We start from the raw sequence: 24253 nt of genomic DNA, 5'->3' as shown, positions 1-24253 counted from the left end.
TTAAACAGGACAATACTGCCATCTAATGGATAGATAATTCAAGTATTTCTTTTATGTAAATAAAATAAATATATATATATAGCTACAATTCACTGAAAGTCAAGTATTTCATACATATATATATATGAAATTATATATATATATATATATATATATAATATATATATATATATATATATAATATATAATATATATATATATATATATATATATATGAAATATATATGAAATACTCGAGTTGGTGAATTCTAGCGGTAAATAACCACGCCCCCCGCCCCCCCAACCCCCCACCTCCCGATATTGGAGGTCTCAAGGTTGGCAAGTATGGTTATCATACCCTTAACTGTAATGTGAACATGGATAGACGTGAAGCTTCTCCTCTCTACAAGTGGCAAAGCGCGCAGCAGAGTTCGCTCCAATGTTGTTGTCTCACGGCCATTGAAGATAAAATTTAATTGATAAAATCGACTTGCCATAGCTTAGGACCTGAGATTTCTATAATGTCCCGCTGTCTTTGTGCATTTCTGCTCGCTATTTTAGAGCTTGTGTCTCCACAGTAATTGGACGCTATTACATTTCCTCAAGCTACGGAACAGGCCAAGGGTCAAAAAGGAGTTAAGGCTTTGACAGCCCTAATAGTACCATATGTCCCGGCCAGAAATCTGCGTTCTAAGAACTTCAGCTTATTAGTGATTCTCAGAGCCCAAAAAAGTCTACGGGCTTAGAGCTTTTTCTGGACGGACTACAGTACTCTGGAATGCCCTACCGGCAACAGTTAAAGATGCTACCTCAGTAGAAGCTTTTAAAGGCCTACTGAAATGAATTTGTTTTATTTAAACGGGGATAGCAGATCCATTCTATGTGTCATACTTGATCATTTCGCGATATTGCCATATTTTTGCTGAAAAGATTTAGTAGAGAACAACGACGATAAAGTTCGCAACTTTTGGTCGCTGATAAAAAAAAGCCTTGCCCCTACCGGAAGTAGCATGACGTCACAAGCCGGAGGGCTGCTCACATTTCCCTATTGTTTAAAATGCAGCCAGAGAGATTCGGACCGAGAAAGCGACGATTACCCCATTAATTTGAGCGCGGATGAAAGATTTGTGGATGAGGAACGTGAGAGTGAAGGATTACATTGCAGTGCAGGACGTATCTTTTTTCGCTCTGACCGTAACTTAGGTACAAGGGTCCATTGGATTCCACAATTTCTCCTTTTTCTATTGTGGATCACGGATTTGTATTTTAAACCACCTCGGATACTATATCCTCTTGAAAATGAGAGTCGAGAACGCGAAATGGACATTCACAGCGATTTTTATCTCCACGACAATACATCAGCGAAACACTTTAGCTACGGACCTAACGTGATAGCATCGGGCTCAAATGCAGATAGAAACAAAAGAAATAAACCCCTGACTGGAAGGATAGACAGAAAATCAACAATATTATTAAACCCTGGACATGTAAATACACGGTTAATGCTTTCCAGCTTGGCGAAGCTTAAAAATGCTGTTGCTAACGACGCCATTGAAGCTAACTTAGCAAAGGGACCTCACAGAGCTATGACAAAAACATTAGCGGTCCACCTACGCCAGCCAGCCCTCATATGCTCATCAACACCCGTGATCACCTGCGTTCCAGCGATCGACGGAAGGACGAAGGACTTCACCCGATCATCCGTGCGGTCGGCGGCTAGCGTCGGCTAGCGGGTCTGCTATCCAAGTCAAAGTCCTCCTGGTTGTGTTGCTACAGCCAGCCACTAATGCACCGATCCCACCTACAACTTTCTTCTTTGCAGTCTTAATTGTTCATTAAACAAATTGCAAAAGATTCACCAACACAGATGTCCAGAATACTGTGGAATTTTGAGATGAAAACAGAGCTATTTTGTATTGGATTCAATGGTGTACTAATACGTCCGTTTAGCTAGTGACGTCACACGCTTACGTCATCATACATAGACATTTTCAACCGGAAGTTTAGCGGGAAATTTAAAATTGCACTTTATAAGTTAACCCGGCCGTATTGGCATGTGTTGCAATGTTAAGATTTCATCATTGATATATAAACTATCAGACTGTGTGGTCGGTAGTAGTGGGTTTCAGTAGGCCTTTAAGTCCCATCTTAAAACTAATTTATATACCCTAGCCTTTAAATAGACCCCTTTTTAGAACAGTTGATCTGTTGACCTCTCTTTTCTGCTCTGCCCCCCTCTCCTGCATGGAGAGATTATCAGGTGGCTATCGATCAGTTTCCACGGATGAGACTTCAGCTGTTCCAAGTCGGGACCCAGGGTGGACCACTCCTCATACACGAGTTGGTGACGTGTCTGCGCTGCCAACGTGTCTAAATGCAAGAGGATTCCTCTGCCGACCTCGTTATGGACTGCACTGGACTGGGCTCTCACATCATGAACTGTACCCACTCGGCATCCATTGCACCGGTCACCCAAGGGGGAATGGTTCCCACATCTGCAGTCCCTCCCAAAGTTTCTAATTGTTCCCACTGGGTTGAGTTTTTTTCTTGCCCGGATGCAAGTTCAGATCCGAGGATGTCGTGGTTTGTGAAGCCCTTTGAGGCACTTGTAATTAAGGTCAATATAAATACAATTTGATTGATACTTTAGCTGTATATTATCTTAATTAAGCACCATTATTTAATTGGGGAAATACAACAAATAATCTACATTAATATTACACAAAACTAAAAAGGTCCCCCATTTGGGGTCCGCGTTTTGTTTTTTATGGACACCGTGGCGGGTTGTAGGAATAAAATTAAACCAAATGTCATGTTCCACTTGACTTATGTTTTGATGTGTTTTGGTTTCTATTTCCTTTGCAGCGCTCTTATTTCTTAAATTCCACTTCTAGCTTGGCATGTTTATCGTGAGAGGAAGTAGCTCAGCCAAAACTTGGCCAAAATAGAAAACAGAGACCCCATTTTTACACCACCCTGTGGAATTTAAAGCATCTACACCATGTTTGTTTTCATCGCCACAGAAGCATTGCTAGCACTTTAAACATGTTATCAGTTATGGTGTTGATATTTGTTGATACAGCGTATGGTTCTGATGCAATAGATTTAGAACCCTAGTCATTCCTCTATTAAGATACACAAACGTGCAGCTGACAACAATAACAAGATACAGTAGTAGGCCAAATTCCTGGATGTGTATTCCGTGTGTACCTGCCACATTGCATCATTTCATTTCATTTCATTACAACCAGTCGAGCGTTTTTCGCATAATTATGCAAACAGATGGACGTACAAGACAACAGGAGAGAAAAAAAACATGAATAACAATGATCCACGGAGAAAATTGTTTATGTAACACGCTCCTAAAAGGACACAACTGCCCCATATTTCTGCTCTCCATCCCAAATTACTTCAGTTTTCCCTTATTTAGGATACAAAAACGTGCAGCGGCGGTAGCTTAGTGGAGGCTGATGTCAGCACAAAGGTCGTGTGAGGCAGTGTGCGTTATCTCCTGTAGACTAATGCAGCTAATTAAGGGCATCATCGCCAGAAAGGTGCTACTATTCTCAGCCCACTCCAGGGGATGCTGTCTCCCCAAGTTGGCCTTGTGGACATGTGGATTTCACGCACACACACACACACACACACACACACACACACACACACACACACACACACACACACACACACACACACACACACACACACACACACACACACACACACACACACACACACACACACACACACACACACACAATTTAGAATGTCACTTGCACACACACGGTTCACACACAGGCACATCAGCTCTGTTTAATATGAAAGCTAATAAAATGGCCCTACAGACTGACATGTCTCTGAACAATATTCAACACAAGACTGCAATATCAAAAGGTCAGATTGGTATGCGATTGTGACTCGGAGCCAGGATAAGTTGGAATATGTTTACCATGCATTGGCATTTACCTTTTAAATATGTCATTTATACAAACTGACAGGTTTTTATAAGTTGTGTTAGGTTCATGGTATATGGTGACCTTAGATGTGTAGTTTGTTGTCATGACCTGTGTCTGGTTTGTGCCCCATGTGCTTGTTTGTGTCTTGAGTTGCACCTTCCTCCAATCAGCTCTCTCTTTCCTTTTTGTGTCTAATCCAGGTGTATTAGGTTGTCTGATTAGTCATGTATTTAAGCTAGTGGTATCATTCATACTCATAGCTTTTCTCTTTGTTTTGTTATTTGGGATCCAGCATTGCTCCAGTACTTTTGAATAAACCTTTGTTAGCAGCACTCCACTGTTGCTGTGTCCTTGCTACCCTGCATTTGGGTCCACCTGACCTTGCCAACACATCTCGACCGTGACAGTTGATTTAATTAAATCAAAAGTGTCTGAGACTTTTTGGCTATTCTACCCACCTCTGGGTATTATGGGGGGACGACTCGCACCCACTACACTCGGACCTGGCGGAGAGAATGAGCACGTTCAGTTGAAGGGTCAGACTCCCAAAATGCAACACGGAACGACACAGGAAGTCCAGCCATCAGACTGTATAATGCATATGTTCCTTTTTGACTGCACTTGAATGTATAATAGACTGTATTTATATAATTCACATGTAAAAAATACCTAAGTGTTTATTGTGAACGAACTGTGGTGCTGAATTTCCCCCGGGATCAATAAAGTACTTTCTATTCTATTCTATTCTACTAAAGAGCAGCTAATATTAACCTCTCATGCCGTTTGCTATCACTTTTCTCGTTATCAAATAAACTAGGTGTCAGTTACACTTATGTTACTGTAAATGCAATAAAATCTACAGGAGTCAAAAAAAAAACAAGACTACTTAAATACTTAATAAATAGTGGTTGTTCCCATATTTCGGTACAATGCCCTGCCTTTACATGTAGGGCTTGAAAGGACATGTGACCGAGCAATGCTTTGTGGGCTGTGATCACCATCTTTGAGGCAAATGTTTTTGTTTACCTCGCTAAGTCGGGTACTAGGCGAGAGCGAGTACCCAACCAATAAAACAACGGAGTGTACAAAAAAAAGCAAAAGACCCTACTGACACTAACTGGACCATGTTCCAAGGGCTTGGTACCTTGAAAAAATTAAAACATTGGTTTAATTGGTCTGCATGAGCTAGGAATGACCCGATCGCATGGCCACCGATCACTATAGTAATGAAAAAGTATGTGATCACCATTGCCGATTAATGCCTTTTAATGGCAATCACAAACACCAATCCCCTCCGACTAATATTGTATTTAGCTTGAGTCCCTCGGTTGACAAGCTAGCAGCTAATTGTGTATCTCCATACTAGGGCTGCAGGATTTTGAAAAAAAAAAAAAACTAATTGCGATTTTTCTCTCCAAAATTGCTATTGCGATTTTTACATTTTATACATAAAAGCATACAATTGCGATAATAACGAGTAAAGGAAGACATGATACTTTTAGACTGTCAGTCAATATCTCTTGTCTCAAGGTGCCCCACAATAGAACAATATGCAATAATTTACTTCAAAAAATATTCAACAGATTTAGAGCTTTTGTCCACGTAATGCCCTTTAACTGAAGAAATAATCGATAAAAACTATACAGTGTTTACAATGTAGTGTAATCATAATATTATATTATTAATGCAAATATTAATTTTTAATTCAATTTCATTTCTCAGTTCTGTGGAATTGTCTACAATTGTACTGTAATTGGAATGTAAATCATTTTATCATCCTAAATAAATAAACAAACAAAAAATCAAATGGACTCATTTCTGCAAGCAAAAAATGAACCTACATAGATATTGAACATCATAAAGTGCATTTTTTCCCCCAGTTGGAAAAATTAGGTTGGACGTTGTCTTTTTGTTTATTGCTATCATGTGATCATGGCATTTTTGCTCGTCTGTCCGTGTTAATGGGCTCATATTGCCCATCCAATTTGAAGCTGAAATATTTCCACAATGGAACATTTGGCTTAATAATCTTATTTTTTTCCTCCTAAACTTCTCACTGGCGGGTCGCGAGGCTCTCTGTACTGTATGTGTACCGAGACAAAGATTGTGAATGAGTAAAAAGGGAGTCACTCTGTTGAGTCAATTCTACAGCTAAATGAATGCGCTCAGGTGCTAAGAGCGATGCATAAAGTAGGACGACTTTCTTCCTGTTTGAAGCGAGGGATGAACAAACGCGAGGCTCAACAGTTCTGATTGGCGAACATATCTGTCACTCAAATGCCGGTGATGGCGTAGGGAAAAAAACCCCTCTATTTACCTCTCTTTTATGCTTCCCTTTTTTTGCTGCAGCTGTTTCATATACTGTAATATTGTACATGGTAATTGGGATTTGTTATATAGTGTATATATTATATAAAATATAATATAATATAATAATATAATATATCAGTATATATTATTTATTGTATATATACTATGTAAATATTACATATATGTTATATTTTAAATTGCTACTATGGTACATTTTTAGTCTACTTTATACCTGCATTATCCTTTCCATCTTTACCCCTTCAATCCTTTGTAACTGAGCTACTGTGTGGAACAATTTCCCTTGTGGATCAATAAAGTTTGTGTAAGTCTAAGTCAACCTCTTGCAGTTATTTACCGCACTAATTAAAACCTCAATGTTCATTCGATTTCGATTAATCCTGCACCCCTACTCCATACACAGTGGGGAGACACTCCCCTAAGTTAAAAATAATCACCTCCATTACAGCAAATAAACTGCATTTCTTAGTATCTAAAGGCCTTAGTGGCCACATGCGTGGACAGCATCTTTTAGCTCTTATTTCCAAAATTGTGTGCACTAATGAATTGGGGTCTTATGCCGACATATGGACACTTATACTGCTATCTGGAGGTGTCAGAAGAGTATAACATACAATGGAATTTTGAAAAAAAAGTGTAAAAATAAAAATTTGCATGTCACTACACATGTTTGTGTACTTATGGACTAAGTACATCATATCAAAAGATGATTTTTAGTTTTTATTCTAAATAGGGTCCAATAAGCCCAAATAGCAAAGAGAAATAAAAAAAGCATGTAAACAAACAGCTTGGGCCTTAAGAGGTTAAGTATCATTATCAAATATTAGGAGGAGCTAAACATGTTACTCACCGAGAGCTTGGCTAACGTTAACGCGTCACTAAATGTTACGTGTGAAAGGCTGCAACAAAGATAAAATCACCTATTAAACATTTGTCCATTTAAAAGCAATCCGTAGAAAGCCAATAATTGTACCTCTGATTTTCTTTGGACTGCAAAATAATATAAATTGAAACTCAAATATGCCATTAAAGTAAATAATCATCATCGAAGCAATGTTTCTTAATTCTAGAAAGATGCACACGGGCAATTAGATAAAGTTCAGCTGGTGGACTTTGGCTAAAATTAAAGTTAAACTTTTTTTTACACAGTAGCTAGCTAACAAGCTAAATATTTTGTCCGACATGCCACTGCTTGAAATGTTTTCGCCTAAAAGAGCTACCGCCATAAAAAGCGGAGTCCTCTCTAAAACAATTTTAGCAAGTTTTTGAAATGTTCAGGGTGAAATGTTACTACACATTTGATTATTTTCGCTGGTGGTATTGTTGAAGTGACTGGCCACAGCCATTGTTCTGTGTTGTGCATCATGGAAAAACCTGGGTTATGAGGACAAATACTCTTATCGACAAATAGATTTCATTAGCGATTCTTGTCGACAACATCGACTGATTGTTGTACCACTCCAGTGACTAGGCTAGGTAGTGAGGATTACATATGATATTCTTAAGTAAAATAAGCTCTTTGGAGCAAGCGCTAGTTAAAACGAGCTTGACAAAGGTAGCTTGGGTCAAAAGTCAGATGTGTTTCTGAGCAGCAATTTTGAACCGATACCGATCTTTAAACGTTCCGTAATTATATGAGCACAGGGTCTCTGTTGATATCGTACGATACCCGACTCAAGATTGCAGAAGTGGTTGAGGTAAAAGGTGAGACTGCTTGAGTGCTTTCATTAGATATTCACATTTTCGAGGATTATTTGCAACGGGAGACTGCGGTCTGTTGGCTAATTATGCATGTGTCAATAAAGGGTAAGCTGCGAAATATAAAGGAAGCTGATTTTCCTGGGGTTCCTCCAAAGCATGAATTAATCAGTGGCTCTCTGATGTAACTTCCCTCAACTCGTTAGTAGCAGGAGCCTCCGTACAGACAGGGATACAATTTAGTTTGAGCGCTGTCAGCCCACTCTCTCTTAAAATATTAACACCTCTTTATATTTCACTATCGCTGCTTCACAAACACCAGACTACTGTTACAGTGTGTCTGTATTCGTCTAAGCAAACTCTTCTACTCTTGCCCACAAACAGGTGAAAATATGTCAAAACATGCACTCCTACGGTGTTGCCTGCCTGTGCCATTTTCCTGTCAAATACACATGGTGGCGCTGGTATCACTCCCCAAAAGTCCAACAGACCTGAAATATCTCAACGAGTTAAAAAAAGACGGTCACAGTACCACTTTAGGCTTTTTTTTGCCAAATACAGTACCATCCAAATGCGGATGCGCCTGAAAGGTACTGATAAGCACATGTTGGTAAGATTCAAGCAAAATTGGTTGAAAAACATGGTCATCATCAAGCAAAACAACTTTGCATAAACTTCCAAAAATCATTAAACATTTGTCTAATAATGATAAAACTTTAAAGATATATGTATTACACAAACCACATTCTACTCAGTGGCCTAGTGGTTAGAGTGTCCGCCCTGAGATCGGTAGGTTGTGAGTTCAAACCTCGGCCGAGTCATACCAAAAACTATAAAAATGGGAACCATTTCCTCCCTGCTTGGCACTCAGCATCAAGGGTTGGAATTGGGGGTTAAATCACCAAAATTGATTCCCGGGTACGGCCACCGCTGCTGCCCACTACTCCCCTCACCTCCCAGGTGGTGAATCATGGGATGGGTCAAATGCAGAGGAAAAATTTCACCACACCTAGTGTGTGTGTGACAATCATTGGTACTTTAACTTTAACTTAGCATTCCACATTCAGTCATCCATTTTCTACCGCTTGTCCCTTTCGGGGTCGCTGGGGGTGCTGGAGCCTATCTCAGCTGCATTCGGGCGGACGGCGGGGTACACCCTGGACAAGTCGCCACCTCATCACAGGACCAACACAGATAGATAGACAACATTCACACTAACATTCACACACTAGGGCCAATTTAGTGTTGCCAATCAAACAGAAACCACAAAAAAAGGCACATGTTAATAATATCCATAAGCAACTTACACGCGGCAAACATGCATTGGTGCACATTTGCAATTGCCCTTTTTGTCCCCTGTCCTGACAAACATTTATACAAACACTCACCGCTTTGTGAAAATTTGTCGACTATATCTCGGAGCCCATGGTGATGCCACTCTGCCTCCTTTTGTTTCCCATTGTATGGCCTCTCTCTGTATGAATAATCCGAAAAATTGGACTGGAGAAGAGGGCGCTGGCTAAGTAGAAAACACTATGGATGATTCAGGTGTGTTCAAGTTTTATAAAACATGGGGGGCTTGTCGTCAAACTGTGGTCGAGGTCGATTTACGCAGGATGGTTTTCTGAGGTTTGAGGGAAGCCGAGTGAGGAGGTACACAAGGTAGAGGAGGAGGAGAAGGTGTGTTTGCCTTCGGCGGATAACTGTGGCAGACAGAGAGGCCGCCATTCTGCAGTTCATGAGGAAGAGGGGAGCAGGAAGACGAGCAGCAGTGGACAGGGCTGAGCCTCATGTCGTTCAGCTCGGCCTGCAAGTGCAGCTCTGAGTCATCTACGTCATACTGGAGGTCACAGTCCGGACAATAGCCGTGGTACTGGACCTTTTCGCTGAAACGCACCCGCTCACGGGGCTCCCTGCTGCGGGCCTTGGGGCATTTGTTCTGTTCATGGCGGAGCAGAGGCATGGGTCTGGGAAGTGTGGGCACCAGGCCCGATTCCGGTATGCCGCCGTCATTAGTAATAAAACATGAAGTTGGGGAGAATAACTCCCGGTTTGGCTTCAATGGGAAAACACCACCGTTCTTCAGTAGCGATCCGTTAGCTTTGGATAGATTCCCTGACAACACTAACGTGGGGTGAGGCAGACTCCTCCCGTTGTGATCCTCGACTCTCACAGATGTAAGTCTGGGCGGCGGCAAGGGCGGGTGTGCCTTCTTGTGAACGGTCAGCACCCCGGAATTGATGGCAGGCAGCGGGACAGGTTTGAAGAGGCAGTCGTCTGTGAAAAGTCTAATCTTCTCCAGGCTGGATGCTGTGGTGGTGGTGGTGGCGGTAGAACTGGAGCTAGAGTTGAGGGTATCTGTCTTGGAGCTGTCCGTCAGGCCGTCCTCCTCTAGCTGCAGGTCGCACGTCAGCGTGTCGATATCGTGGACGACCTGGTGGCAAGAGGAACGACAGAATGATAAACCTCAGCTGTGGGAAATAGTGATAAATATTAAACACCAGTGTCCTGTAGCAACTCCTCCTAATCAATTCATTGAAAAAGCTTGCCGTATGAAATTTAGATAGCTACACTTTGATCGAGGAGGCCGATTCAAGAGATTAAAAATCGATTGAGATATCACACTGACACCAGTGTCGTGGGGAGAAAAGCTATATCTCAGCAATTTACGGCAACGGCCTTGAGCCTGCCAACCTGGCACCTGAGTGATGGACTGCAACATCCCGTGCAGCATCACCCAGAGAAGTAAATGTTATCTGCACCTCAACTTGGATTCAGGAGTAATACTAGATCTGAAATGTTCTTCACTTCAGGTACCACTAAACACTAACTAAAATGTTGACATGTGACATGTCTACTGTATATGCGGAGTACAATTAAGGAACGGATTGAGTAAAAAAGTCAAGCAGAGTCCTAATATGAGCCAGTTTTAAAAAAAACAGTACAAGCATATGGTTTATTTACTTCATTGTTAATTATAACGGGGGGTCCTTACATCTGCGGTCCCTTCCAAAATGTTTTCGTGTTCCCACTGGGTTGAGTTTTTTCTTGCCCTGATGTGGGATCTGAGCCACATGTCGTATTTATTAATTAGTTATATGATGTTTCGCTTGCCTTAATGACTGCCGGACGGTTGCTCAGACTTTGGTAATTATGAAGTGCTTTGAAACTCAAGGACAAGGAACATCACAAGGTTTCCCCTAGATTGCTAAGATATCTGTGGCAGTGAGGCGTGGTCATCATGACATCATTCTATAATTGGCATAATTTGCTATTATGATAAGATTTTCTTTAAAAAGGCTTTAAATAAATGTATACATATGTTTAAAGACAAATCTGTGATATTATTTAGTATTAGAAATATTTGATATTATATTGTTTTGCTATATTTTCAGTTGTTGCTGCTTATTGTACAATGTACATTGTTGAGAATTTTTCAAGTGTCTATAGACTTTTAGTGATTTTTTTCTTTATCAAAAACAACTAGCAACAAATCTAGCATCTTTTTCTGGTGTTATACATTGTACTTGTGTTTATAGACTCTACTTCATCCATCCATCCATTTTTTCTACTGCATTGTCCCTTTTGGGGTCGCGGGGGTGCTGGAGCCTATCTCAGCTGCATTCGGGCGGTAGGCGGGGTACACCCTGGACAACTAGACTCTACTTATGTCCCTCAATGTCCCCGATGTAAAGTTAGCCGCATTGAGAATTGTGCACACTGCTGCTCCAGTTGGACTTTCTCTCCTTAAAAGCCGCCACTGTCCTCTTAATCATTTCACATTTTGTAGATCGCTGTCCGCAAGTACATTTCGGATATATAAAAGCTACGTCCACATCGCAGACATGCTGACTACGCTCCAACATCCGGTTTGGCAGCGCTGTTTATTGTGATCATAGTCTTTTTTTGGCGGCCAAATTTATGTATATATATATATATATATATATATATATATATATATACAGTACAAGCCAAAAGTTTGGACACACCTTCTCAGCCAATGCGTTTTCTTTATTTTCATGACTATTTACATTGTAGATTGTGAACTATGAATGTTATGTACTTAACAAAAGAAGGTGAAATAACTGAAAACATGTTATGTATTCTAGTTTATTCAAATTAGCCACCCTTTTCTCTGAATACTGCTTTGCACACTCTTGGCATTCTCTAGATGAGCTTCAAGAGGTAGTCACCTGAAATGGTTTTCACTTCACAGGTGTGCTTGAGGCTCATCTAGAGAATACCAAGAGTGTGCTGCAGTAATCAGAGCAAAGGGTGGCTATTTTGAAGAAACTAGAATGCAACACATGTTTTCAGTTTTTTCACCTTTTTTTTTGTTAAGTACATAACTCCATATGTGTTCATTCATAGTTTTAATGCCTTCAGTGACAATCTCTACAATGTAAATAGTCATGAAAATAAATAAAACGCATTAAATGAGAAGGTGTGTCCAAACTTTTGGCCTGTACTGTATATATATATATATATATATATATATATATATATATATATATATATATATATATATATATATATATATATATATATATATATATATATATATATATATATATAATCCATCCATCTATTCAGCTTCTTCCGCTTATCCGAGGTTGGGTCGCGGGGGCAGCAACCTAAGCAGGGAAGCTCAGACTTCCCTCTCCCCAGCCACTTTGTCCAACTCTTCCCGGGGGATCCCGAGGCGTTCCCAGGCCAGCCGGGAGACATGGTTTTCCCAACGTGTCCTGGGTCTAGGGAGGCGTTTGGGTGGCATCCTGACCAGATGCCCGAACCACCTCATCTGGCTCCTCTCAATGTAGAGGAGCAGCGGCTTTACTTTGAGCTCCTCTCGGATGGCAGAGCTTCTCACCATATCTTTAAGGAAGAGCCCCGCCACCTGGCGCAGGAAACTCATTTCGACCGCTTGTACCCGTGATCTTGTCCTTTCGGTCATAACCCAAAGCTCATGACCATAGGTGAGGATGGGAACGTAGATCGACCGGTAAATTGAGAGCTTTGCCTTCTGGCTCAGCTCCTTCTTCACCACAACGGATCGATACAGCGTCCGCATTACTGAAGACGCCGCACCGATCCGCCTGTCGATCTCACGATCCACTCTTCCCTCACTCGTGAACAAGACTCCGAGGTACTTGAACTCCTCCACTTTGGGCAGGGTCTCCTCCCCAACCCGGAGATGGCACTCCACCCTTTTCCGGGCGAGAACCACGGACTCGTACTTGGAGGTGCTGATTTTCATCCCAGTCGCTTCACACTCAGCTGCGAACCGATCCAGTGAGAGCTAAAGATCTTGGCCAGATGAAGCCATCAGGACCACATCATCTGCAAAAAGCAAAGACCTAATCCTGCAGCCACCAAACCGGATCCCCTCAACATCCTGACTGCGCCTAGAAATTCTGTCCATAAAAGTTATGAACAGAATCTGTGACAAAGGGCAGCCTTGGCGGAGTCCAACCCTCACTGGAAACGTGTCCGACTTACTGCCGGCAATGCGGCCCAAGCTCTGACACTGATCGTACAGGGAGCGGACCACCACAACCAGACAGTCCGATACCCCATACTCTCTGAGCACTCCCCACAGGACTTCCCGAGGGACACGGTCGAATGCCTTCTCCAAGTCCACAAAGCACATGTAGACTGGTTGGGCAAACTCCCATGCACCCTCAAGGACCCTGCCGAGAGTATAGCGCTAGGCCACAGTACCACGACCAGGACGAAAACCGCACTGTTCCTCCTGAATCCGAGGTAAAATCGACTCAATGTCCAACACCTCCCTCGTGACTTGTTCAAAGTTCTTTCCGCGGTGGGAATTGAAACTCTCTCTGACAGGAGACTCTGCTAGACGTTCCCAGCAGACCTCACAATGCGTTTGGGCATGCCAGGTCTGTCCAGCATCCTCCCCCACCATCACCAAAGCTCCACCCCCCTTTTCACCCGAGTGTCCAAAACATGAGGCCGCAAATCCGATGACACAACTACAAAGTCGATCATGGAACTGCGGCCTAGGGTGTCCTGGTGCCAAGTGCACATATCGCCACCCTTATGTGTGAACATGGCGTTTGATATGGATAATCTGTGACGAGCGCAAAAGTCCAATAACAAAACACCACTCGGGTTCAGATCCGGGCGGCCAGTCTTCCCAATCACGCATCTCCAGGTTATACTGTCGTTGCCAACATTAGCGTTGAAGTCCCCCTGTAGGACAAGGGAATCACCCGGGGGAGCACTTTCCAATACTCCCTCGAGTGTATCCAAAAAGGGTGGGTACTCTGAACTGCTGTTTGGTGCGTAAGCACAAACAACAGTCAAGAACCGTCCCCCCACCCGAAGGCGGAGGGAAGCTACCCTCTCGTCCACCAGGTTGAACTCCAACGTGCAGGCTTTGAGCCGCGGGGCAACAAAAATTGCTACCCCAGCCTGTCACCTCTCACTGCGTGCAACGCCAGTGTGGAAGAGAGTCCAGCCCCTTCGAGAGAACTTGTTCCAGAGCCCTTGCTGTGCGTCAAAGTGAGTCCGACGATATCCAGCCGGAACTTCTCCACCTTGCGCACTAGATCAGGCTCCTTCCCCCCCAGCGAGGTGACATTCCACGTCCCAAAAGCTAGCTTATGTAGCCGAGGATCGGACCGGCAAGTGCCCTGCCTTCGGCTGCTGCCCAGCTCACATTGCACCCGACCTCTATGGCCCCTCCCATGAGTGGTGAGCCCATTGTAGGGGGGACCCACGTCCGGGCGAGGGAAAACTGAGTCTCAGTTGTTGAAACTGAGTCTCGGTTGTTGTATTTCCATAGAAGTCTTCGAGCTGCTCTTTGTCTGATCCCTCACCTACAAATTGAACAATAAGGGTCCCAGAATTGACCAGTGAGGAACCCAACAAGTCTTAGCCATTTAGTGTAAGACACAGTTACAGTACGTCCTGTGCTCGCGATAGGATTTAAACCAGTTTGGAGAAGCACCGGAGATTCCCACCCAGTTTTCTAACCTCTGTAATAAAATATAATGATCAACTGTGTGAAAAGCAGCTCCAAAGTCCTGCAGAACTACAACTGAAACTTTGCCTGCTTCTGTGTTCCGGCAGATATCTTTTGTCACCATGATCACAGCTGTCTTAGTACTGTGGTGGGACCCAAAGCCTAATTAAAAAGTATCAAAAACATTGTTTAGACAAGAGAAAGTCACTAAGCTGTAAGTATCCAAATTTTTGTAGGACTTTACCCAAAAATGGTTTGTTATGAGCTTACAGTTGTTCAGTACTGTGGAATCAATACTTAAGAAGGAGCTTCATGATCAGTACTTAGGGCCTTTGGAAATGTTCCAGACTGAAGTGAGATGTTAGATGTGAGATGAGCAAATTGTGGTAACAAACTGCATGGCACAGACTTTAGAAATCTAGTGGGTGACTAAGACTGCGAATCATCTCTTCCAACTGTTTGGTCAGTGACAGGTGTGAAATGTGCCAGCAACAGTATAGTCGTCTAGCTGGCTCCAGAGCAGCTATTTGTTTTCTGGAAATTATTGCATTTTTAATGCATGATACTTTATCATTAAATAATATTGCAAACTCATTGCAACTAGATGTTAAGATGAGTTTTAAGAGATGTGAAACTGGAGAGTTCGTTAATCTGTTTACGGTAGCAAACCGGACACGAGAGTTGTTATGGTGGTTATTTTATGCAAAGTCTGGTTGAACACACTTAACTTTTCTTTGTTAATCTCATTATCAACTTGGAGCTTTGATTTGCACCATTTCCGTTCAGCTCTCTTTTCTGTGACCTGACTGAGTCTTTTTTTCTCCATGGCGCCTTTGACCTACTTTAACGATTCAAACCAGTAGATCAAATTCCTGACGGACAGCATCAGATCGCACCTGGTCAACAGACTATTTGTACTGCTCCCTTCTTGGGGACGATACAAGAGCATTAGGACCAAAACCACCAGGAATAGACAGCTTTTCCCCAGAGCTGTAAAATATGGATTTTACAGCTCTGGGGAAAAGCTGTCTATTCCATTGCATTGGGGGATGGCCCCCAATGCACACTCACACACACCTCTAGTCATGGAGGTAGTAGTCACACATACATGTAGACAGTAAAGACTGCGATTTGCACTGTGCCACACCTTGCCACTGTACTTTACTTTTTTGTATTTACTGTGTTATTCAGTATTATTTACAATGTTGTTATTCACTGTGTTCTTATGTGTAAGCATATAAACTTTCTTACCGCTCCTATTTTAGGCTTGTAGAATTGTAAAAATGTAAACAAATTATGTTTCTTAATATAATTTATGTCAACTAAACCATTACCTTTACCAAGCACCAGGAATTGTCCTTGTTCAATCAAATTAACATGTTAAACAAATGCACCAAATCTAGCGTACACAGGAAAACCCAATTCGCTTCAAACTAGATACGATTTGACAGATAACCTCCTGAGAACGAGGTTTCTCTGCAGTGATTTGAGGAAGTTTTCAACTCTCAACAAAAGAAATCGACCATAAACAAATGTCTACAGCAGAGGACGTGGGTTCTCATGGGGATATAAACATTTCGATGGGATTTCCTACAACCAGTTTAGATTGCTGCTAAATGTATAATTGGATTCAGATGCATACTGCATACTGATGTTTGACAGTTTTTGACTCTACATACTCAATGTAAATATCATGCAAATCAGATAAGATTTAAAAAACTTTTTCCAAGACGGAATAATTCTAATTTGGCTCCGAATACTGTAGGGGAAGATCGACATCACTTTTTTAGTTGCTGTTGTTGCCATGGCAGTCGAAAAAAAAGAGAGGGCATTCCAAATAACATCAGATATTAGTCCTATAAGCATAACATGATAAAATGCCAGAGCAAATACTTTTAGCGACTGTAATGTACAAAGTATGTCAAGGTGGAAGAGGACACGGGATAAATGCATTGTGGCAGAATCCAGTGTCAAACATGAGGAAATTGGGGCAAGAAGAGAACGATTTATAGAGAACAAATTATTTGGACACATTTGTAGTCTAGCGAGCAGTAAACACTGAGGAACTATCATTGCAGATGATATTGTGTTGCTGAAGAAAAGGACAAAATAGTGTGAGAGATTGGTTATGGGCAAATACACACACGCGCGCTCACACACACACACACACACGCGCTCACACACACACACACACACACACACACACACACACACACACACACACACACACACACACACACACACACACACACACACACACACACACACACACACACACACACACACACACACACACACACACACACACACACACACACACACACACACACGAATATGGAAAGGAATTACACTCCACTAAGCTTCAATTGCAATGGCAACAATGAATGTGCACCAGAGAGGCAAACAAAAGCCCAACAACAAGTGTCTCATCCTTAGTAGGAATACAAAGCAGTATAAATTGTTTTCGTTGCTTTTCAATACTTTTTCAACATCAATGGGAATAGTCACACAGAATGCAGTTTGTTAAAATGGTACTGAATTACATACACAGTTATCCAATTGATAGGAATAGTGCTTTAACACTGCCAGATCACACATTTACCGTGGCATAATCTCCCCAAGCTTTTGCAGTGTCTCAACATTTATATCTGGAGAGAGTTGCTTTCACTTTTTGTGGCCAAGACCTTATAATTATTAGAGGAGATCCAGACCACCGCGTGAAGTTTCCCCACTGTTCTTTCTCTTTTTAATCATGCATTGGACAGATCAACCTGATTTTATTCGTTTCTGTAATCGTCTTAGATGTCTTCTCATGCTTGATGGATGCCATTAATATGACACTTTTGAAACAGATGAACATCTTCTCCACAACCACAGTATGTCTTTCACATGGTTGTTTTACAAACGTGAAGCTGCATACTATGGAGGTTAATTTGTGTCTTTATTACGAAAGCTGAATTTTTTTGCGTTTGAATTTTGTGAACTGAATTTTTTTTACATCGAATTATGCTGCCAATTTCATAGAAGAAAAAATTCTGTGTTTTACAATTCAGTGTGCAAGGAAATTCAGTGTATAAAAATTCAGTGTTGAAAATTTCTGTGTATAAAAATTATATGTAAAAAAATTCAGTGTTGAAAAATTTGCTGGTTCAAAAAAGCAAGACTCACTTCCAGCAAATTAAGGACTAAAGCAATCAAGCCTATCTCAGAACCAGTCAATGCGGTGTCAAGTTTGAAGTCACGTGACACGGGTCTTGCAAAACACCATACAAAGGCAGTTAACTGGGCTACCTTGGCATAACACGACATAATTAACATGGCAATGCGGCCCGCTGGATATTTTCAACTATAGAAAGGATTCCAATGGTTAAAACCTGCACTTTTGAGTGACATACGGTTTCTGCGTCATGATATGCAGCTAAACTGACTGTGATACACAATGTGATCAACAGATGGTGCTGAATAATGATGTTCAGGTAAACGTAATGAAGAAGACGGGTTTGGATGCATTCATTGAGGGAGGAATAGAAGAGGCAACAACACAACGCCAGTCACCACGTTAAGCTCGCCAACAAGAAATCCAAAATGGCATTGCGGACACAGGCAAAAAAGCTGAAGGGCACAAATGTGGACATGAACGAGCACCTCTGAAAACCGCCAAGAAAGCATGCGACTTGAGGAAACGGAGGAAAAATTCAGGGAACTTGGAGCACCAACTGCAAAATCTACATAAAGCTGAATGGAGGTCCACAAGCAAGAGTCCTAGTTTGCAGTCTATTCAATTGAATAGACTGCAAAGACAGGATATTTAATGTTCGAACTGAGAAACTTAATTTTTTTTTGCAAATAATCATTAACTTAAAGTTTAATGGCAGCAACACATTGCAAAAAAGGTGGCACAGGGGCATTTTTACCACTGTGTTACATGGCCTTTCCTTTTAACAACACTCAGTAAACGTTTGGGAACTGAGGAGACCAATTTTTGAAGCTTTTCAGGTGGAATTCTTTCCCATTCTTGCTTGATGTACAGCTTAAGTTGTTCAACAGTCCGGGGTCTCCGTTGTGGTATTTTAGGCTTCATATTGCGCCACACATTTTCAATGGAAGACAGGTCTGGACTACAGGCAGGCCAGTCTAGTACCCGCACTCTTTTACTATGAAGCCACGCTGTTGTTACATGTGGCTTGGCATTGTCTTGATGAAATAAGCAGGGGCGTCCATGAAAAAAACACTGCTTGGATGGCAACATATGTTGCTCCAAAACCTGTATGTACCTTTCAGCATTATTGGTGCATTCACAGATGTGTAAGTTACCCATGCTTTGGGCACTAATACACCCCCATACCATCACAGAAGCTGACTTTTTAACTTTGCGCCAATAACAACCCAGATGGTTCTTTTCCTTTCTGGTACGGAGGACACAACGTCCACAGTTTCCAAAAACAATTTGAAATGTGGACTCGTCAGACCACAGAACACTTTTCCACTTTGCATCAGTCCATCTTAGATCAGCTCGGGACCAGCAAAGCCGGCCGTGTTTCTGGGTGTTGTTGATAAATGGCTTTGGTTTTGCATAGAAAAGTTTTAACTTGCACTTACAGATATAGCGACCAACTGTAGTTACTGACAATAGTATTCTGAAGTGTTACTGAGCCCATGTGGTGATATCCTTTACACACTGATGTCGGTTTTTGATGCAGAGCCGTCTGAGGGATCGAAGGTCACGGGCTTAGCTGCTTACGTGCAGTGATGTCTCCAGATTCTCTGAACCTTTTGATGATATTACGGACTGTAGATGGTGAAATCCCTAAATTCCTTGCCATAGCCCGTTGAGAAATGTTGTTCTTAAACTGTTCGACAATTTGCTCACGCATTTGTTCACAAAGTGGTGACCCTCGCCCCCATCCTTGTTTGTGAATGACTGAGCATTTCATGGAAGCTGCTTTTTTACCCAATCATGGCACCCACCTGTTCCCAATTAGCCTGTTCACCTGTGGGATGTTCCAAATAACTGTTTGATGAGCATTCCTCAACTTTCTCTGTCTTTTTTGCCACTTGTGCCAGCTTTTTTGAAACATGTTGCAGGCATCAAATTCCAAATGAGCTAATTTTTGCAAAAAATAAAGTTTTACAGTTTGAACGTTAAGTATCTTGTTTTTGCAGTCTATTCAATTGAATATAGGTTGAAAAGGATTTGCAAATCATTGTATTCTGTTTTTATTTACAATTTACACAACATGCCAACTTCACTGGTTTTGGGTTTTTTATATTGATCAATAAAATTGCCTTGTATTCTATTTCCCCTGTTATTGTATGCTTTTTCCATTGTGACAAGGTAGGGGTTTGCTTTCCATGAGGTAAGTTAATACAAAAAATGTTAAAGAATAAATGTGGCATCATACAGTTGGTGTATATGTCGCAACATACTATTCATTTTAAGAGAAAAAAAATCACGAGATAAGAATTCTTCTCACCACTGGCAAATGTTTTCAGATGGACATGCATCAGGGAGTGGTTGGTGCCTTATTTTAATCCATCCATTTTCTAGCGCTTGTCCCTCTCGGGGACTATCCCAGCTACATTAATGGGGGTGTTTCAAAATAAAAGGTATGACAATCCTAAAATATGTTCAGATCTATGTTAATAATAAACACTTGATATGTGATCAGCAAGTGATTCCAGTACTTGCCTCTTAAATTGTGGTTTAGGAGGATCAAAATAAATGACCAGATTAGTAGAATATCAACCTGTAATGCTATGTATAGCTGCTTCAAACAGGAAAGTGTATACATGTCAATTGTGCACCAATTATTTAACTATTTTAAATGTCATCATTTGCTTGTTTTAAGTCATGGTAAGCGGTTTGAACTGCCGAGGCCACAACTGCCACCTGTGTACAGAGTGCCTAAACAGCGTCGTCTCATGACTCAACTTCCACCCCACCTTCAAGCAGCCAGTGGTTTAAAGGCTAAAAAAAAGGCCCTGGTGGACTTCAATGTGCATTCACAAGGAGCTGAGCAGTATTTGATGGTAGTTTACACATTTTTTTACATTTTCTCATCACTACTGCTAAATGATTAAAAGGCACTCTGCCACAACAACCCTTTGATAGAATTATTCTCAGAAATAGTATTACACACACCACCAAACTAACTGGCTTTTTTCCAGTGTTACGATATACATGTATTTAATTGAACTGCCATTTATAGTCACTATTTCAGGGAACACACACTAGAGTCTAAATCATTAACTTCCCAACCATTTTTCTTAGAGTATACTTGGTGGCAAGCTGTCCAAGTGGGCAGCGATGAAGCAGGTCGCTGTTTACATAGACAGCGAAGAAGAACAGAAGACCATCTGAAGTCACTCCTCGCCACAACTCCAACAGTGGAATACACTGATGATGTGAAATTCATCTGCCAAGTTATTTTTCCAGAAGTGAGCATAACCGTGCGCGTGCTACAGAATTATTAAAGCCAAAATAAATAGTGTGTTAATTGTTTTTGTATTGATCAAAATACATTTAATTGCTTAAAAATCTCTTTAGGTCTTTTTATATGGCATTTGTGCAGTGAATTGCATTTAATGGTAGGAGGCAGAGCAGGTCTTCCTAACAGGGCCTGTTGTCCATCAAAGGTAAGAGGAGAAAAGTAGGACCATTGATCGTTTTTCTATATCAGTACTAGTTATCATTTTGTCTGTTTTCAGTGAAGTGGACGAGTTCCGGAGGAGGCTGGAAAGGCAGTTGAGGATGGAAGGAGCATTGCCATAAAGGCTGTTTTGTGAAAAGTTCAGCTTGTGCAATAAAACATTTAAAACCATTTCATTTAATCTATTTCATTGTAGGCTATTTATGGCTGTTTAATCAATATAACCCCATGCAATAGAACATTTAAAATAGTTATTTAGTACAACAGCTTTAAAAGGTGTTTCAAGTGCTACAAACAATTACATTGTGATATTTTATTTGGATTTTGCCATGTGGAGTGCGAATGTGCAGTTGCAATTTCACAGTCAACCAGTAGGTGGCACTGTCGGAAAACCATAAGGCAGGGGTGTCCAAAGTGCGGCCCGTGGGCCATTTGCGGCCCGCAGCTAATTGTTTACCAGCCTGCCACACATTCTGGAAATGCTATTGCAAAAAATAAAAAAGAACATTAAAAAAAGTGGAATGAGGTGAAATCTAACGAGAAAAAGTTGCAATGTTGACACAAAGCTGCCATGCAGGCTGTTTTTTTCTTTTTCTTTTGTCTTTCTTTCTTTTTCTTTTTTTTTGCCATTGCTCAAAAAAATAATAATGACAATAAATCCATGTTATAATGAATTGTTTTCAGGGCTCCAATTACTTCAAATAGTTCACTTTAAAATGTTTTATGTGGTAAATATTGCATATATTGTGTAGTTGCCTTTTAAAAACATCAACGTTTTCTTTGACAACAGAGCAAAACAAACAAAATAATAGTTCAAACGTAAAATCGACAAGATATATCTGAAGTTGATCTCGTAACTTAAGTGTTGAAAGTTAAAAAAAATAAAAAATAAAAAAAATGTATCACTTTATGAGTGGGGCACGTTTTGGATCCCAAATATATTTAGTGGTATTTTATTTATCTTTTCACTGTGATGACTCAAAAATGATAAATAATTAAAATCAATGTTGTCCTGCATTATTGATCTTTTAGGACTGTAATTACTAAATACTGCACATTTCAGTTTTACTATAAAAAACAAAGTTGTTTTTGACAGAAATATAGAGTAAGTAATATAGAGATTTACTGTAAGCGTTAAATAAAAAATAATAATACATATTTGACTTATTTTTAAAATTTTAATGACTGAGACCATTTATGGTCCCTGGGACCCCTAAAGGTAAAATTAAAAAAAAAAATCAAAATATTTTGTTAGGTTTGAAAATGAAAAATATCAAAATGGCCCCCACATGCTTTTAATTGTTCTGTGTGCGGCCCTCAGTGGAAAAAGTTTGGACACCCCTGCCATAAGGGGTCTGAATGTGCGGGTCCACAAGTGCGGGCCTAAACGTGCAGCCTTGGGTCTGCAGACACAAACTATTGCAAAGTTTGGTCATTAATAGATTAACACAATACGGTGACTATCGGAACAGTGATATCATATCGAATAAGTGGATGTTTTTTATCCTGTGGCCTTTGTTTTTCGCCGTGTTTGTTGCATATGTGTTGTTCTTGTTTGATTATAGAAGATGTCGATCAAGAAAGTGGTCTGCATTAGAGGAACAACGTTCATATATTTTAAATATTCAGTGTTTTATTGTTCATAGTTAATATTGTAAGTCCCACATTCTGTATTCTTATGTACATCCGAGTGTCTTTTTCAGTAAAAAACAAAACAGACCACCTCAAAAACGGAATGTGGGATTTACAATATAAATTATTACCACTGAGTATTGAGAATATGCGTTGCGCTCCTGCGGACCACCTCCCTCCTTGATCAACATCTTTTATAATCGAGCAAGAGCAACAAACAGGTCGAAACATAAACGCAAAGGGTAAAAAAACATCCACGTATTCGATACAATATCACTGTTCTGCAGAACATTGCTGTATAACTCTGCCTCCGCTATCAGGCTTTTTTGCTCTGAAAACAAGCCCCGTCCACTCTGTTCGTGCCCGGTCTGCATGAAGCAGAGCTTCGTATGTCACTCAAAAGTGCAGATAATAACCATTGAAATCATTTCTATAGTTTGAAAATATCCAGCGGGCTGCATTGAAATGTTAATTATGTTGTATTATGCCAATAGCTGCCTTTTTATGCTCTTTTGCAAGACCCGTGTCATGTGACTTCAAACTTGACACCTCATTAGCTGTTTCTGAGACAGGATCGATTGCTTCTTTCTTAATTTACCAGAAGTGAGTCTTCCATTTTGAAACACCGCATTTTTCGACACTGATTCTTTATACACTGCTGTTTTACACGGAATTAATTTAAACTGAATTTTTGAGCTCTGATTTTTTTTATGCACAGATTTTTTTACACAGAATTTTTTTCAACTGAATTTTTATACAATGAATGTGTTAACACTTAATTTTTTTTAACTGATTTTTTATACACTGACATTTTTTACAATGAATTTTAAAACACTGATTTCGGTTCGGGCATCTGGTCAGGATGCCACCCGAACGCCTCCCTCGGGAGGTGTTTAGAGCACGTCTGACCGGTAGGAGGCCACGGAGAAGACCCAGGACACGTTGGGTAGACTACGTCTCCCGGCTGGCTTGGGAACGCCTCGGGATCCCTCGGGAGAAGCTGGACGAAGTGGCTGAGGAGA

The 24253-nt window shown here is 40.9% G+C and overlaps 1 protein-coding gene across 2 annotated transcripts in view; it reads right to left on the bottom strand.

Moving 5' to 3' along the window:
- Window positions 1-24253, bottom strand: part of prr16 (proline rich 16) — a 66001-nt gene that overhangs the window by 37278 nt on the left and 4470 nt on the right. For both annotated transcript variants that reach the window (XM_062025545.1, XM_062025546.1), the window contains exon 2: window positions 9350-10395. In XM_062025545.1, the coding sequence (XP_061881529.1) occupies window positions 9547-10395 (849 nt within the window). In that variant the 3' untranslated portion in view covers window positions 9350-9546. The remainder of the gene's footprint in view (window positions 1-9349; window positions 10396-24253) is intronic.

This window comes from Entelurus aequoreus, linkage group LG17 (genome assembly GCF_033978785.1).
Source record: "Entelurus aequoreus isolate RoL-2023_Sb linkage group LG17, RoL_Eaeq_v1.1, whole genome shotgun sequence".
In the NCBI taxonomy this organism is placed as follows: Eukaryota; Metazoa; Chordata; class Actinopteri; order Syngnathiformes; family Syngnathidae; genus Entelurus; species Entelurus aequoreus.
Note: the sequence above shows the minus strand (reverse complement) of the source record. Positions and strands in the feature narration are given on the sequence as shown.